The sequence below is a fragment of the Elephas maximus genome, chromosome 5, assembly GCF_024166365.1.
Source record: "Elephas maximus indicus isolate mEleMax1 chromosome 5, mEleMax1 primary haplotype, whole genome shotgun sequence".
NCBI classification, from domain to species: Eukaryota; Metazoa; Chordata; class Mammalia; order Proboscidea; family Elephantidae; genus Elephas; species Elephas maximus.
In genome coordinates, this window is record NC_064823.1 from 91,575,919 (window position 1) to 91,593,192 (window position 17,274).

The 17,274-nt window shown below is 37.9% G+C and overlaps 1 protein-coding gene across 1 annotated transcript in view; it reads left to right on the forward strand.

The window, feature by feature from the left end:
• TMPRSS11D (transmembrane serine protease 11D) overlaps positions 1 to 17,274 on the forward strand; it is a 77,631-nt gene that overhangs the window by 34,652 nt on the left and 25,705 nt on the right. The window contains exon 3 of the mRNA XM_049886165.1: positions 291 to 409. Coding sequence (XP_049742122.1) covers positions 291 to 409 — 119 coding nt within the window. The remainder of the gene's footprint in view (positions 1 to 290; positions 410 to 17,274) is intronic.

Here is a 17,274-nt window from a genome sequence, read left to right on the forward strand (position 1 = left end):
AATATAGCATTTTCTTTCTTTTAAGGAAAGCAAATTTATTAAATTATGTAATATTGCCTCCATGATCCCAAATAGCAACTCATAGTGACCCTATAAGACAGGGTAGAGCTGCCCCATAGGGTTTCCAAGGAGTAGCCAGTGGATTTGAACTATAGACCCTTCGATTAGCAGCCAAGGTCTGAACCACTGTGCCACCAGGGCTCCTTTTTTTTTTTTAAATCCCAAATAATATAAATATTAAACTAGTTTGTAATGTGAGGCTGATTCTACCTCTTTTTTTTTCTTTACAGATCAAAAATCTTACTTTTACCATAGCAGCTTTCAAATCTTAAGTGTTGAATATAATGATCAGTTAAATTCACCAGGTACACAGGAATACAGGACTTTGAGTGAAAGAATTGAATCTATGGTAAGTTAATTTTGTCATTGCTCTTTATTCCATTATAAAATGAATACATTGAACCTAGTATTTTTCATACATTTTCAATTGCTACATGCTTTGCATGTTTTTCTCCTTTAGTGATGAAAGGGATCTCTGGTGGCAAAGTGGTTAAGAGCTCAGACTGTTAACCAAAAGGTGAGCAGTTCAAATTCACCAGCCGCTCTTTGGGAACCCTATGGGGCAGTTCTACTTTGTCCTATAGGGTTTCTATGAGTTGGAATCAACTTGACGGCACCTAACAACAACAAGTGATGAAAGATGTATTTCTCTGTGCTTTTCCAAAGTTAATTTATTAGCCTATCAGCTCTAATTCACATTTTCTTAAGTTATGAGTGAAAAGGTTTTAGAAGGGCCATGAATAAATACGCAGTTTATTTGATTATGATTTTAAACACTTGCAGGCTATTGCCTGAGCAAGGTAATCATTTTTTATTGCTACCACCCTTGAGATTGCCTTTTCAAAGCCTTTTCATTTGGCCTTCTTTCCTCTTTCCTTATCTAATCAAATACACAAAATAGTAGGTATTAAAAGATATGTTTGCCATGTTAATAATGACATAGTTTGGCCAACACCATACTTTGGCTCAATGATAGACACAGAAGTTTGAATGGAAATACAGTAAAACCTGTGAAAGATGGAAACCTGTCAAAGAAGGAAAACTCACATATTTTTCACTAATAGAGAGCAATACAGAAGTGGTAAGACCGCACCCTGTCAAAGGCAGAAAACTTGCGAGACCCTGAAAAACAAGGCAGTCCCGTCAAGTTCTGGATCTCGCAAGTTTCACTGTATGCAAAGCAAGCTTGGGCTCTCATTTGAAGAGGCCCACTGACTATCTGCCAGGAAACCTCACATGTGGACCCTTAGCATTCATATATCACCACAGAGCCGTGTCCAGCCTTCAACCCCGCAGGGCTAGAGTTGACCAGTCTCAGGATTGCTCACTCCCCCTAACCTATTTAAAGACAGTCCTAAGAATATCAATTATTTCAATAGTTCTCATACTTTAGCATGGAGCAGAATCACCTGGTAGGCTTGTTAAAACAAAGATTGCTGGAATCCACCACCAGCTCCCAGGTAGATAATGCTGATGCTATTGATTCAGGGGCCACGCTTTGAGAACTATCACTGTTGAGGGATTGAATCATCAGCTTGCCTAACCCTTCCCCTAGTGGCAAGCTTCACTGGAAGCCAAGTTATTAGAAGACTTACCAGCATGGAATTAGAGCAAGAGAAGTTAGGTATATGATTTAAATATTCAATGATATCAGAATAAATAGCTGACTTAGAATGATTTGGGAGGAAAAGCTAGGATAGGAGGCAGAGGTAGGGTTAACACTGGGAAGTAAAAGCTTATAGTGCTAGAAATGGCAGTTCTTGTTCCCTCAATAAATATTTATTAAGCACTAACTCCGCCAAACATTGTGGACAAACAAAAATAGAGTAGATATAGATCCTGCCCTCATAGACCTACTCTACCATGGAAGCTTAAACAAGTTTAAAAATACTTGTGATACACGATACATAGTGGGGAGATGGCATGAGAGTACCAAAGGTATGAGAGTCTGTGGTTAGACGATGCAGAGGGAGTATAGATTATATCCAATCTTGGAGATCATCAGTGAAGACTTATTTTAAAAGGTGATTTCAGGTTGGCTGTAAGAATGAGTAGGACACACAGTGTCCAAAGCCTGAGACAAGACACAGATGTAGGAATGTGCTTGGTTAACAAGTTTGGGCTTTATTTTGCAGTTAAGAAGTCCTGAACACGTACACAACATGATGTAACCAGGCTCTAACAGATTCATGTTCAGAAGTATTTAGACTAGAAAGAGAAGAGTCCACACACCGTAAGGCTAGTTAGAAGCTCATTACCAAACTAAAAACAAACCCATCCCTCTCAAGTCAGTTTCTACTCAATGGCAACTCAATGTGTTACAGACTAGAACTGCTCCATAGTTTTCTTGGCTATTATTTTTATGAAAGCAGATTGCCATACCTTTCTTCCACAGTGCCACTGGATGGGTTCAAACCACCAACCTTTAGGTTAGTAGCTAAGTACAAACTGCTTGTGCCACCCAGGAACCATAGAAACTCACTGCAGTGGTACAGAAAAAAAAACAAGAAAGAGTCTTAATTAGGGAATATTCCAGAAAATGTGGAAATTCAGATAAAACTTCCATTAAAGACTTACCAAGAAATTTCTCCTTGCCCTACTTACTACATTCAGCGCCCAACCTGTTTTTAGAAGTGCACAGGAATATTTGTTATATGATTTTTACTGTGAGATCTCACTGGTTGGAATGCAAACCAATGGACATTCCTAAATTTCTTGAAGAAGCTGCTAGAGATACACATGATCAGGAGGCCAGTCTGAGCACACAGTTATTCATAATGTAGTCCTTGCACCCACACCAAGACATCTGGTAATGTCTCAGGTGTGCACCCAGCTTAATAAAAGAAAGCAAACCAAAAGGTTAGGTATTGAGAGGAACCCCACCTTCATTCTGAAGATACCCAGCTTCATATGTTGTTGTTGGTTATATGCTGTTATTGCAAAATGCAGGAGGTGTGCTCAGCCCTAATGAATTCAGTTCCTGTCAGAATAGATCAGATATGTTAGGTCAGTTCATCTCTAATGAAGCATATGTAAAATTGCAAAATGCTAATTTGGAGAGGAATTGCAATAAAGCATAAAAATATTCAGCCATGTGAAAAGACGTGATCTAAATAAATTTATTTTGAACAGAACTACCAGCACTTTCGGAAGGTACGTAATAAATCTTTAGAAAATTATCCCAAATGACAAAAAAGTTATGTATTCTAGCTCATTATTCTTAAATTATTCTCAAAAATATTCTGTAAAGTCAGTTATAAAGTATGTATAGAACTTTTTAAAAAATCAAAGTAGCTTTAGTATTATCTATTATAAAAATAATGCACAAACATGTAGAAAATTCAGGAATTCAAGAAAACGTAGAGAAGAAAAAAGACATACAAAATCTCAACATTCAGATATACCCACTATTAACATTTTGAGGAACTTCCTTTAAATACTCCCTATGCAAACTACAAACATCATACATGCACAACACACACAAACACATACATACACACAGAATTTTCTATCAGTGGAATTAAACTATACGTTATTATTTGCTTTTTTTCTCAAAAATATGTCATGCAAATATTAAAATATTAATAAATTTAGAAATACATCATTTTAAATAACTGAACAATGTTACAGTAAACAGGTGTACAACATTTTATTTAACCAGTCATCTATCAGCAGAAGTTGTTTCCAGATTTTTATTATTATATTCAAAATTCTGATGACTGGAGGAGAGTAATTGGGAGTGCGTAGCAAGGTGTATGTGGGTTTTTGAGTGAGAGACTGACTTGATTTGTAAACTTTCACTTAAAGCACAATAAAAAGTATAAAAAAAAAATTCTGATGACTACCCTTGTTCATGCATCTTTGCACACTTGGGTGATTATCTTCTTGGGATTCATTCCCAGAAGTACAATTACAAGGTCTACACATTTTTTCATTTCTCTCCAGGAAGTTTTTAGAGTCCCTGGATGGTTCAAACCATTAACATGCTTGGCTGTTAACTGAAAGGTTAGAGGTTCAAATCCACCCAGAGGCACCTTGGAAGGAAAAGTCTAGTAGTCTACTTCTGAAAACTCAGCCACTAAAAACTCTATGGGTGGTGAACTAATTCAGAAAAGGATAGCGATAACGGTTGCACAACATGAAGAATGTAATCATCACTGAATTATACATGTCAAAATTGTTGAATTGGCAAACAATAGGAAAAAAAAAAAGACCATGGAGCACAGTTCTACTCTGCCACACATGAGGTTGCCCTGAGTCAAAACTGACTCAATGACAACTGGTTTAGAGAGTTTTTGTTTTGTTTTTTTTATCTTTTCTTAATTGTTAGTTTTTTTTTTTTAATTTTAGAATGATTTTATCTTTACAGAAAAGTTGCAAAGATACTACAGAAAGTTTTTCCTACTATTAACATCTTACATTGCCATGATACATTTGGTATAATTAAAGAACCAATACTGATACTTTTTGCATTCAGGATACCACATTAACTTAGTAGTCGTGTCTCCTTAGACTCCTCTAGGCTCCGACAGTTTACCAGATTTTCCTTGTTTTTTATAACCTTGACAGTTTTGAGGCATATAGGCCAATTATTTTGTAAAACCTTCACATATATTTATCTGATGTTTTCTCATGGTTAGACTGCGGTTATGGGTTTTGGGAAGGAAGACAACAGAGGACAAGTGCCATTTTCATCACATAATATCAAGGGTACATACTATCAACACGACTTAGTGCTGTTGATGTTGACCTTGATCACCTGGCTGAGGTCACGTTTATCAAGTATTAGGCTTTTGTTACCTCAAATCGTGGGTTCGAGCCGCCTGCCGCAAAGCCAATTCTGAGACAGGAGGAGGTAAGCAGTAAGAGGGCTTTATTGAATACCAGTATTCAAGAGACAGAGGGGGTTAAATTTCTCCCAAATTCTGTCTACCTTAAAGGGTTGATGGAAGGGTTTTATATGGGGAAGATCTGGGTTACTTAATGTTTTGAGCGCGTAGTCCACAGATAGTCTTATACATCACAAAACAACTACAAAGAAACTCTTTATTAAATTAAAGATATGCATATCAGACATCCGGACTCTAAAAAACTCACATAAGAATCTCTCGGCTAGTGGGAATGTTTTGCCAAGTCCACTGTGGCTGAGATAGGGAGTAAGGAAGTTGCAGATTAAAAATGCCAGAGAGCCTTCCTGTCAGTTTGCAGGCTGAAGGTCGTTTCTCAAAAGAAAAAAAAAAAAGAAGAAAGACCAAGGCCACAGGAACTGAGACAGCTCTGCACCCCTTTGGAAGAGACGGGTGCAGCTGGTACAATAAAAAAATTTTTAGAAATTACTTAGAGCATCATTATGGCGTTAGTCATGTCAAGCTCTCAATCACCTATTTTGAACAGGGGAAAACATGTTGTAAGATACTTGGGTGTTTGTTATAAGAGTGGAACAGGCTGCTCAGCTATATTTTGAACAGAGCCTGCACCATTTTCCAAGGACTAGAGATTTAATCACAGCTTATACAGCTATACTAAAACAAGTGAGAAAATATATTCTCTCTAAGATTAAAATACTAAAGAAAATGCATTTTTGCTACTTCACTTTGACACCGTAAAGTATTCCCCACTCCCCTTTTCATACTGTACTATATGCAGTCCACACTTAAGGGCAGAGTATATACATAAATTATTTAAAATTCTTTTTGTCTATTTTCCCCATGTTTTATTCATTTATTCAATCATTTGTTTATGTCAGTACGGAGGTTTATGCACTTTAAATTTTATTTTAATCTCTAGAGTGCACTCCATTAGTGCCCCAATTTACATTCCCATCTGCCATATATAAAAGCACTATATTTGGAAACCCTGGTGGCGTAGGGTTAAGAGCTACAGCTGCTAACCTAAAGGCCAGCAGTTCGAATCCACCAGGCACTCCTTGGAAACTCTATGGGGCAGTTCTACTCTGTCCTGTAGGGTTGCTATGAGTTGGAATCGACTCAATGGCGATGGGTTTGGGTTTTTTTGTTTTTTTTAATATACTCATTTCCCCATTATTAACAACACTGTTGTGTGCTATTGAGTCGATTCCAACTCATAGCGACCCTATAGGATGGCGTAGAACCTAAGGGATTCCTAGGCTGTAATTTTTATGGGAGCAGATTGCCAGGTCTTTTCTTCCACAGAGCGGCTGATGGGTTGGAAGTGACAACATTCAGTTAGCAGCCAAGTACTTGACCATTGCCCCATCAGGGCTCCTTATTAACAACATTAGGTATTTGTAAATCTTTTTAATTGTTTCAAATCCAAGAGGTGAGAAATGACATCCCATTATTATTTTGATTTGCTTTTCTTTGATCACTCCCTGAGATTTAATCTCTCTCAGTACACTTACAGGTCATTTTTTTTTTTTAATTTTTATTTTATTTATTTACTTATTTTTATTGTACTTTAGATGAAGGTTTACAGAACAAACTAGTTTCTCATTAAACAGTTAGTACACATATTGTTTTATGACATTGGTTCACAACCCCATGACATGTCAACACTCCCCCTGCTCAATCTTGGGTTCCCTATCACCAGCTTTCCTGACTCCTCCTGCTTTCTAGTCCTTGCCCCAGGGCTGTGTTACTCTTGTTTTGTTTTGTTTTGTTTAATAACTTTTATTAAGCTTCAAGTGAACGTTTACAAATCCAATCAGTCTGTCACATATAAGTTTACATACATCTCACTCCCTACTCCCACTTGCTCTCCCCCTCTTGAGTCAGCCCTTTCAGTCTCTCCTTTCTTGACAATTTTGCCGGCTTCCCTCTCTCTCTATCCTCCCATCCCCCCTCCAGACAAGAGTTGCCAACACAATCTCAAGTGTCCACCTGATATAATTAGCTCACTCTTCATCAGTATCTCTCTCCCACCCGCTGATCAGTCCCTTTCATGTCTGATGAGTTGTCTTCGGGGGTGGTTCCTGTCCTGTGCCAACAGAAGGTCTGGGGACCATGGCCGCCGGGATTCCTCTAGTCTCAGTCAGACCATTAAGTTTGGTCTTTTTATGAGAATTTGGGGTCTGTATCCCACTGATCTCCTGCTCCCTCAGGGGTCCTCTGCTGTGCTCCCTGTCAGGGCAGTCATCGATTGTGGCCGGGCACCAACTAGTTCTTCTGGTCTCAGGATGATGTAGGTCTCTGGTTCATGTGGCCCTTTCTGTCTCTTGGGCTCTTAGTTGTCGTGTGGCCTTGGTGTTCTTCATTTTCCTTTGCTCCAGGTGGGTTGAGACCAATTGATGCATCTTAGATGGCCGCTTGTTAGCATTTAAGACCCCAGACGCCACATTTCAAAGCGGGATGCAGAATGATTTCATAATAGAATTATTTTGCCAATTGACTTAGAAGTCCCCTCAAACCATGTTCCCCAGACCCCCACCCCTGCTCCACTGACCTTTGAAGCATTCATTTTATCCCGGAAACTTCTTTGCTTTTGGTCCAGTCCAATTGAGCTGACCTTCCATGTATTGAGTGTTGTCTTTCCCTTCACCTAAAGCCGTTCTTATCTACTGATTAATCAATAAAAAACCCTCTCCCACCCTCCCTCCCTCCCCCCCTCGTAACCACAAAAGTATGTGTTCTTCTCAGGTTTACTATTTCTCAAGATCTTATAATAGTGGTCTTGTACAATATTTGTCCTTTTGCCTCTAATTTCGCTCAGCATAATGCCTTCCAGGTTCCTCCATGTTATGAAATGTTTCAGAGATTTCGTCACTGTTCTTTATCGATGCGTAGTATTCCATTGCGTGAATATACCACAATTTATTTACCCATTCATCCGTTGATGGACACCTTGGTTGCTTCCAACTTTTTGCTATTGTAAACAAAGCTGCAATAAACATGGGTGTGCATATATCTGTTTGTATGAAGGCTCTTGTATCTCTAGGGTATATTCCCAGGAGTGGGATTTCTGGGTTGTATGGTAGTTCTATTTCTAACTGTTTAAGATAACGCCAGATAGATTTCCAAAGTGGTTGTACCATTTTACATTCCCACCAGCAGTGTATGAGAGTTCCAATCTCTCCGCAGCCTCTCCAACATTTATTATTTTGTGTTTTTTGGATTAATGCCAGCCTTGCTGGTGTGAGATGGAATCTCATCGTAGTTTTAATTTGCATTTCTCTAATGGCTAATGATCGAGAGCATTTTCTCATGTATCTGTTGGCTGCCTGAATATCTTCTTTAGTGAAATGTGTGTTCATATCCTTTGCCCACTTCTTGATTGGGTTGTTTGTCTTTTTGTGGTTGAGTTTTGACAGAATCATGTAGATTTTAGAGATCAGGCGCTGGTCGGAGATGTCATAGCTGAAAATTCTTTCCCAATCTGTAGGTGGTCTTTTTACTCTTTTGGTGAAGGCTTTAGATGAGCATAGGTGTTTGATTTTTAGGAGCTCCCAGTTATCGGGTTTCTCTTCATCATTTTTGGTAATGTTTTGTATTCTGTTTATACCTTGTATTAGGGCTTCTAGGGTTGTCCCAATTTTTTCTTCCATGATCTTTATGTTTTAGTCTTTATGTTTAGGTCTTTGATCCACTTGGAGTTAGTTTTTGTGCATGGTGTGAGGTATGGGTCCTGTTTCATTTTTTTGCAAATGGATATCCAGTTATGCCAGCACCATTTGTTAAAAAGGCTATCTTTTCCCCAATTAATTGACACTGGTCCTTTGTCAAATATCAGCTGCTCATACGTGAATGGATCTATGTCTGGGTTCTCAATTCTGTTCCATTGGTCTATGTGCCTGTTGTTGTACCAGTACCAGGCTGTTTTGACTACTGTGGCTGTATAATAGGTTCTGAAGTCAGGTAAAGTGAGGCCTCCCACTTTCTTCTTCTTTTTCAGTAATGCTTTGCTTATCCAGGGCTTCTTTCCCTTCCATATGAAATTGGTGATTTCTTTCTCTATCCCCTTAAAATATGACATTGGAATTTGGATCGGAAGTGCGTTAAATGTATAGATGGCTTTTGGTAGAATAGACATTTTTACTATGTTAAGTCTTCCTATCCATGAGCAAGGTATGTTTTTCCACTTAAGTATGTCCTTTTGAATTTCTTGTAGTACACCTTTGTAGTTTTCTTTGTATAGGTCTTTTACATCCTTGGTAAGATTTATTCCTAAGTATCTTATCTTCTTGGAGGCTACTGTGAATGGTATTGATTTGGTTATTTCCTCTTCGGTGTTCTTTTTGTTGATGTAGAGGAATCCAAGTGATTTTTGTATGTTTAGTTTATAATCTGAGACTCTGCCAAACTCTTCTATTAGTTTCAGTAGTTTTCTGGAGGATTCCTTAGGGTTTTCTGTGTATATAATCATGTCATCTGCAAATAGTGATAACTTTACTTCTTCCTTGCCAATCCGGATACCTTTTATTTCTTTGTCTAGCCTAATTGCCCTGGCTAGGACTTCCAGCACGATGTTGAATAAGAGCGGTGATAAAGGGCATCCTTGTCTGCTTCCCGTTCTCAAGGGAAATGCTTTCAGGTTCTCTCCATTTAGAGTGATATTGGCTGTTGGCTTTACATAGATGCCCTTTATTATGTTGAGGAATTTTCCTTCAATTCCTATTTTGGTAAGAGTTTTTATCATAAATGGGTGTTGGACTTTGTCAAATGCCTTTTCTGCATCAATTGATAAGATCATGTGGTTTTTGTCTTTTGTTTTATTTATGTGATGGATTACATTAATGGTTTTTCTGATATTAAACCAGCCTTGCGTACCTGCTATAAATCCCACTTGATCAGGGTGAATTATTTTTTTGATGTGTTGTTGGATTCTATTGGCTAGAATTTTGTTGAGGATTTTTGCATCAATGTTCATGAGGGACATAGGTCTATAATTTTCTTTTTTTGTAATGTCTTTACCTGGTTTTGGTATCAGGGAGATGGTGGCTTCATAGAATGAGTTGGGTAGTATTCCATCATTTTCTATGCTTTGGAATACCTTCAGAAGTAGTGGTGTTAACTCTTCTCTGAAAGTTTGGTAGAACTCTGCAGTGAAGCCGTCCGGGCCAGGGCTTTTTTTGTTGGGAGTTTTTTGATTACGGTTTCAATCTCTTTTTTTGTTATGGGTCTATTTAGTTGTTCTACTTCTGAATGTGTTAGTTTAGGTAGGTAGTGTTTTTCCAGGAATTCATCCATTTCTTCTAGGTTTTCAAATTTGTTAGAGTACAATTTTTCATAATAATCTGAAATGATTCTTTTAATTTCATTTGGTTCTGTTGTGATGTGGTCCTTCTCTTTTCTTATTCGGATTATTTGTTTCCTTTCCTGTATTTCTTTAGCCAGTCTAGCCAATGGTTTATCAATTTTGTTAATTTTTTCAAAGAACCAGCTTTTGGCTTTGTTAATTCTTTCAATTGTTTTTCTGTTCTCTAATTCATTTAGTTCAGCTCTAATTTTGATTATTTGTTTTCTTCTGGTGCCTGATGGATTCTTTTGTTGCTCACTTTCTATTTGTTCAAGTTGTAGGGACAGTTCTCTGATTTTGGCTCTTTCTTCTTTTTGTATGTGTGCACTTATCGATATAAATTGGCCTCTGAGCACTGCTTTTGCTGTGTCCCAAAGGTTTTGATAGGAAGTATTTTCATTCTTGTTGCTTTCTATGAATTTCCTTATTCCCTCCTTGATGTCTTCTATAACCCAGTCTTTTTTCAGGAGGGTATTGTTCATTTTCCAAGTATTTGATTTCTTTTCCCAAGTTTTTCTGTTATTGATCTCTAGTTTTATTGCCTTGTGGTCTGAGAAGATGCTTTGTAATATTTCAATGTTTTGGACTCTGCAAAGGTTTGTTTTATGACCTAATATGTGGTCTATTGTAGAGAATGTTCCATGTGCGCTAGAAAAGAACGTATATTTTGCAGCAGTTGGGTGGAGAGTTCTGTATAAGTCAATGAGGTCAAGTTGGTTGATTGTTGTAAGTAGGTCTTCCGTGTCTCTATTGAGCTTCTTACTGGATGTCCTGTCCTTCTCCGAAAGTGGTGTGTTGAAGTCTCCTACTATAATTGTGGAGGTATCTATCTCACTTTTCAATTCTGTTAAAATTTGATTTATGTATCTTGCAGCCCTGTCATTGGGTGCATAAATATTTAATATGGTGATGTCTTCCTGATCAATTGTCCCTTTTATCATTATATAGTGTCCTTCTTTATCCTTTGTGGTGGATTTAAGTCTAAAGTCTATTTTGTCAGAAATTAATATTGCTACTCCTCTTCTTTTTTGCTTATTGTTTGCTTGATAAATTTTTTTTCCATCTTTTGAGTTTTAGTTTGTTTGTGTCTCTATGTCTAAGGTGTGTCTCTTGTAGGCAGCATATAGACGGATCGTGTTTCTTTATCCAGTCTGTGACTCTCTGTCTCTTTATTGGTGCATTTAGTCCATTTTCATTCAGCGTAATTATAGATAAATAAGTTTCTAGTGCTGTCATTTTGATGCCTTTTTGTGTGTGTTGTTGACAATTTCATTTTTCCACATACTTTTTTGTGCTGAGGCGTTTTTCTTAGTAAATTGTGAGATCCTCATTTTCATAGTGTTTGACTTTATGTTAGTTGAGTCGTTACGTTTTTCTTGGCTTTTATCTTGAGTTATAGAGTTGTTATACCTTTTTGTGGTTACCTTATTATTTACCCCTATTTTTCTAAGTAAAAACCTAACTTGTATTGTTCTATATCGCCTTGTATCACTCTCCATATGGCAGTTCAATGCCTCCTGTATTTAGTCCCTCTTTTTGATTATTGTGATCTTTTACCTATTGACTTCCATGATTCCCTGTTATGTGTATTTTTTTTTAATTAATCTTAATTTGTTTGTGTTTGTGATTTCCCTATTTGAGTTGATATCAGGACGTTCTGTTTTGTGACCTTGTGTTGTGCTGATATCTGATATTATTGGTTCTCTGACCAAACAGTATCCTTTAGTATTTCTTGTAGCTTTGGTTTAGTTTTTGCAAATTCACTAAACTTGTGTTTGTCTGTAAATATCTTAATTTCGCCTTCATATTTCAGAGAGAGTTTTGCTGGATATATGATCCTTGGCTGGCAGTTTTTCTCCTTCAGTGTTCTGTATACGTCGTCCCATTCCCTTCTTGCCTGCATGGTTTCTGCTGAGTAGTCTGAACATATTCTTATTGATTCTCCCTTGAAGGAAACCTTTCTTTTCTCCCTGGCTGCTTTTAAAATTTTCTGTTTATCTTTGGTTTTGGCGAGTTTGATGACAATATGTCTTGGTGTTTTTCTTTTTGGATCAATCTTAAATGGGGTTCGATAAGCATCTTGGATAGATATCCTTTCGTCTTTCATGATGCCAGGGAAGTTTTCTGTCAGGAGTTCTTCAACTATTTTCTCTGTGTTTTCTGTCCCCCCTCCCTGTTCTGGGACTCCAATCACCCGCAGGTTATCCTTCTTGATAGAGTCCCACATAATTCTTAGGGTTTCTTCATTTTTTTTAATTCTTTTACCTTTTTTTTTTCAGCTATGTTGGTGTTGATTCCCTGGTCCTCCAGATGTCCCAGTCTACATTCTAATTGCTCGAGTCTGCTCCTCTGACTTTCTATTGCATTGTCTAATTCTGTAATTTTATTGTTAATCTTTTGGATTTCTACATGCTGTCTCTCTATGGATTCTTGCAACTTATTAATTTTTCCACTATGTTCTTGAATAATCTTTTTGAGTTCTTCAACAGTTTTATCCATGTGTTCCTTGGCTTTTTCTGCAGTTATCCTAATTTCATTTGTGATATCTTTAAGCATTCTGTAAATTAGTTTTTTATATTCTGTATCTGATAATTCCAGGATTGTATCTTCATTTGGGAAAGATATTGATTCTTTTGTTTGGGGGGTTGTAGAAGCTGTCATGGTCTGCTTCTTTAAGTGGTTTGATATGGATTGTTGTCTCCGAGCCATCACTGGGAAACTAGTTTTTCCAGAAAATCCGCTAAAAAAAAAAATGCAGTCAGATCCCTATCTGAATTCTCCCTCTGGCTCAGGCTATTCGGATGTTAATGAAGCCGCCTGCGTCCAGTCCAAATCCCGGCGGGACGGTTCCCCGGCTGGGACGCTGCTCTTCCTGCTCCAAGACCAGTCACTGCCTCCCGGGGACTTCTCCTACCGGCTGCGTCCCACGCCGCCCGCAGAACCGGCTGGTCTCCCTCCCAGGGTTAGTTCAGGGGGGTGGAGCAGCTCTCTGTGCTTTTGCCGTACCTGACTGGTACGCTGGCTCCAGGCTCTGGAAACAATCACTGCTTCCCCGTATTAGTTCGTTCTCCGTCTCTAAATCTGTGTTTGTTGTTCAGGGTTCGTAGATTGTTATGTATTACAGGTCATTTTTATAACTTCATTTGTGAATCGCCTGGTCATAACCTTGACGATTTTCCTACTGAAATGTTTTCCTTTTTTATATGAAATAGAAAAAAAAAATTGATAGAAATATTAACATTTGTCTGTCATTTATGCTGCACATACTTTTCCAGTATGTGATTCTTGTTTAAATGTGTTTTCTTTTTTCATGCCAAGTAGAAGGCTTAATTTTTTTTATTACAAAAATTATCAATCCTTTCTGATGATATCTCACTTTTGTGCCAGGTTTAGAATAGCTTTTCCCACCCCAAATATTCTTTAATAATGTCCATTTACATTTTCTTTTTGTACTATTGTTATTTCTATTTTTATAAGTTTATCTTTGATTCATCCAGAATTTATTTTGTAGTGAGGTAAAGAGTCAGTTTCTTTTTCCCAAAAAGATAGCCAGGTGGTGGTCCCAATACAGTGTGTTAAATAGCACAATTGACTTATTTGCCATGCCTCCTTTATCATATGCTGAATTCCTTCATGTCTTTTTTTCTGTACTTTACTGTCTCTCACTGATTAATCTTTGCCTGCACTATCACCAGACTATTTAATACTTCAGCTGTATATTTAAATATCTGGTAGAGAAAAATTTTCCTTTAAATTCTTCTGATTATGATTTTCCTAGTTAATCTCATATACTTATCTTTCTATGAAAACACTTTGAACATTTAAAACATAATACTCTAATGCAGCACTTTATAGTTTACAAAGCACTTTCACATATATTATCTAATCTTTGTCTCACAACAGTCATGTGAATTAATAGATCATTTTTATCGACCACTAAGTAAAGCTCATGAGATTACGAAACATGTCAAAGGCCATTCAACTGGAAAGTAGTAGAACAAGAATTCAAACCATAGTCTCCAGACTTCAAGTCCAAGGGTTATACCCTTTTCCCATAGTAATAAGAGTATCATCATTATCCTTGTCACATAGACAAAATGATGATATCAAATGAGCAGAACAGGCCTATGAAGACATGGTCTTAGTACCAGTACCTTCTATTATATTAAGCAATTCATTTCTCTTCTCTGGTCTTCTGTTTATTCATCAGTAAAATCAAATCATTTGGGATAGATGATCTTTATTGTACATGATAACTCAAAAAGTCTAAAACTTTGTGATTATTATGTGAGATATCCATGGCACCCGTTCTCCTATTTTTCTTATCCTTCCTGCCTCTCTGTCCACTTCTTTTCTGTGCTCTTGACAGGCACCTTCTCCTCTGCCTGGCCATTAAAGGTTGCAATTCCACAAAACTTTGGCCTACACTCTCCTCTCTTCTCACACTGTATTCTCTCTAGATGAGCTCATCCACGCTCATTACGCCAGCCACCACCCATTACCAATGACTCTCTGTGTCTCAGCCCAATTCTTCTGCACTTTAGACCTGTTTGTCTACTTCCAGCTTGATATTTCTACTTGGCTATTTCAAATACATTATGTCCCAAAATCAAATTCATGATTCCCCTCCCCACCATCCTAGCCTTCTTCCAGTAATTCCTATCCCTTCAATAATAACACCTTTTATTCTACCCAATTCAGAAACCTAGAATTCATCGTTGACATACTGCGCTCTATCATTCCAAATACCCAGTTCATCACCAATCCCTCTAAACTTTATCCCCTATATTTCCCTCAAATGCATTCCTCTGTATATATGCTGTCGCCATAGCCACCCAAGCAATCACCTCTACTTTGAAATACTAAAATAGCATCATAATTAAGTCATCCATTTGCACTGTTTTTCCCCTAAAATTGATTATTCTCATGTAGCAAGAGAGATTGTTCTCAAATTGCAAACCTGATTATATTACCCTTTGTTTAAAACACTTCCATGGAGTACCATTATTTACAATAAAGGCCAAATGCTTTACACACCAACAAGACATGCATGGTCTAACCTTTCCTACCACTCTAGCCTTCTTGATTTCAATACTGTAGTTACACTGGCCTTCTTTCAGTCACTCAACGTGCTCTTTCCCACTGCAGGATTTTGCATTGCTGTTCCCTGCAACTATGAAGCTCTTTCTTTGCTCTTATCCAACTAATTCCAATTCTTCCTGAAGCTCCCAGCTGAATAAATACTTCCTCTGAAAAGCTTCCCTGATCTTATTGATTGGGTCAAATCCCTCTACTATATTGTTGTGCTTATCATAGTTATAATTTTATTTAAATGTGACTGATAATTAGATTAGTCCCTGTCTTTCCCCCTTGGATGTAACCTGCATGATAACAGGGGCAAAGTCTGCATTCACTCACCATTGCATCCTAGTATCTGGCAGAAAGTGTGTGTCAGACAAAAAGTGCTCAAAAGCTGTTGTTGAATGAGTGAATAAATGAAGGAAGTCATTTAGAAATAATAAAAACACCTTTTGCAAAGTACATGTATCAAAACTATGAGTATATTCTAACTGACTGGGTCTTTCTGAATAAAGTGAAAGACTTCCATTAGGATTCATACCTGTGATTAACTGAACCATTAAAACTCCACATTAGTGTCAGAGGTAATATTGCAACAGGAGTCTGCAATACCGCATGGTATAGTAAAGTGATCTCCAAATGGTGTTGTGCATACCAGGGAGGACCACCAATTCGTTGGAGTGAAATGGAAGAAAATTCTCAAATGTCATTCTTCAGGTGTTTTCCTCTGGGGGAAAAAGAAACGAAAGAAGGAAGGGAGGGAGGGAGGAAGAGGAGAGAAACAGAAAGAGAGAGGATGGAAAGGAGGGAGGGAGGGAGGGAGGGGGGAGGGAGGGAGGGAGGAAGGGAAGGAAGGAAGGAAGGAAGGAAGGAAGGAAGGAAGGAAGGAAGGAAGGAAGGAAGGAAGGAAGGAAGGAAGGAAGGAAGGAAGGAAGGAAGGAAGGAAGGAAGGAAGGAAGGAAGGAAGGAAGGAAGGAAGGAAGGAAGGAAGGAAGGAAGGAAAAAGAGAAATTTAGCTTTATTATTATTTAACAAATGGATTTGCACTAGCATCCTTGTGTAGTTTTTAAGGTCAGATGGTCACATGACCCGTGCATGGCAATACCCTGAGGGAAGAGAAGGAGGACGATAACACAGTAGGACTGACTAGAGCTTCAGCACACTTCCACGTATTCTCAATGAATTTCAATGATGTGCAGTTCACCAGTGGATTTAAAGGTCATGTCATTTAGCTGGAAACCCTCGTGGTGTAGTGGTTAAGAGCTATGACTGCTAACTAAAAGGTTAGCAGTTCAAATCCACCAAGCACTCCTTGGAAACTCTATGGGGCAGTTCTACTCTGTCCTATAGGGTCGCCATAAGCTGGAATCGACTCGACGGCAACAGGTAAGGGTGTTATTTAGTTCTAAAAGTAAAATAAACCTCCCCAAGTCATCAAATGGAATAAGAAGAGTCCTGAAAAAAAAAAAAAAAACACCAAGCCTGTAATTTGAAGGCAACACTGACATGAAAGCATAATAATGAACCAGTAAATAAAAAGTAAGATAATGTCAGAGCTGGCACCACTCCTACTCCTGAGTAGGGGAGCCATTTTACCATGTGAAGCAATGCCAGTCAGTGGTATATTTCTTAGAAAACATTTAATACCATTTAAATCTGGTTTCATTCGCCTAAAAGATCATCATTGAGGGGGATCACACAATTTGAGTCACATCAGCATATTCCCCTGCTGTTTGTCAGCTTAGCTCCTGTCCCAAGCCCCTTAGAATGGCCACCAAGTCACATAACATGGCTCTCATTGAGTAAAATATTCAAAGTGTTTAGGATGACATCTAATGAAGAAGCATCCTGACTGTTATTATCTTTGTGTGACAGATGAAGAAATAGGCACGGCATTGAAAGGTTACATACCCTGCCTAAAAC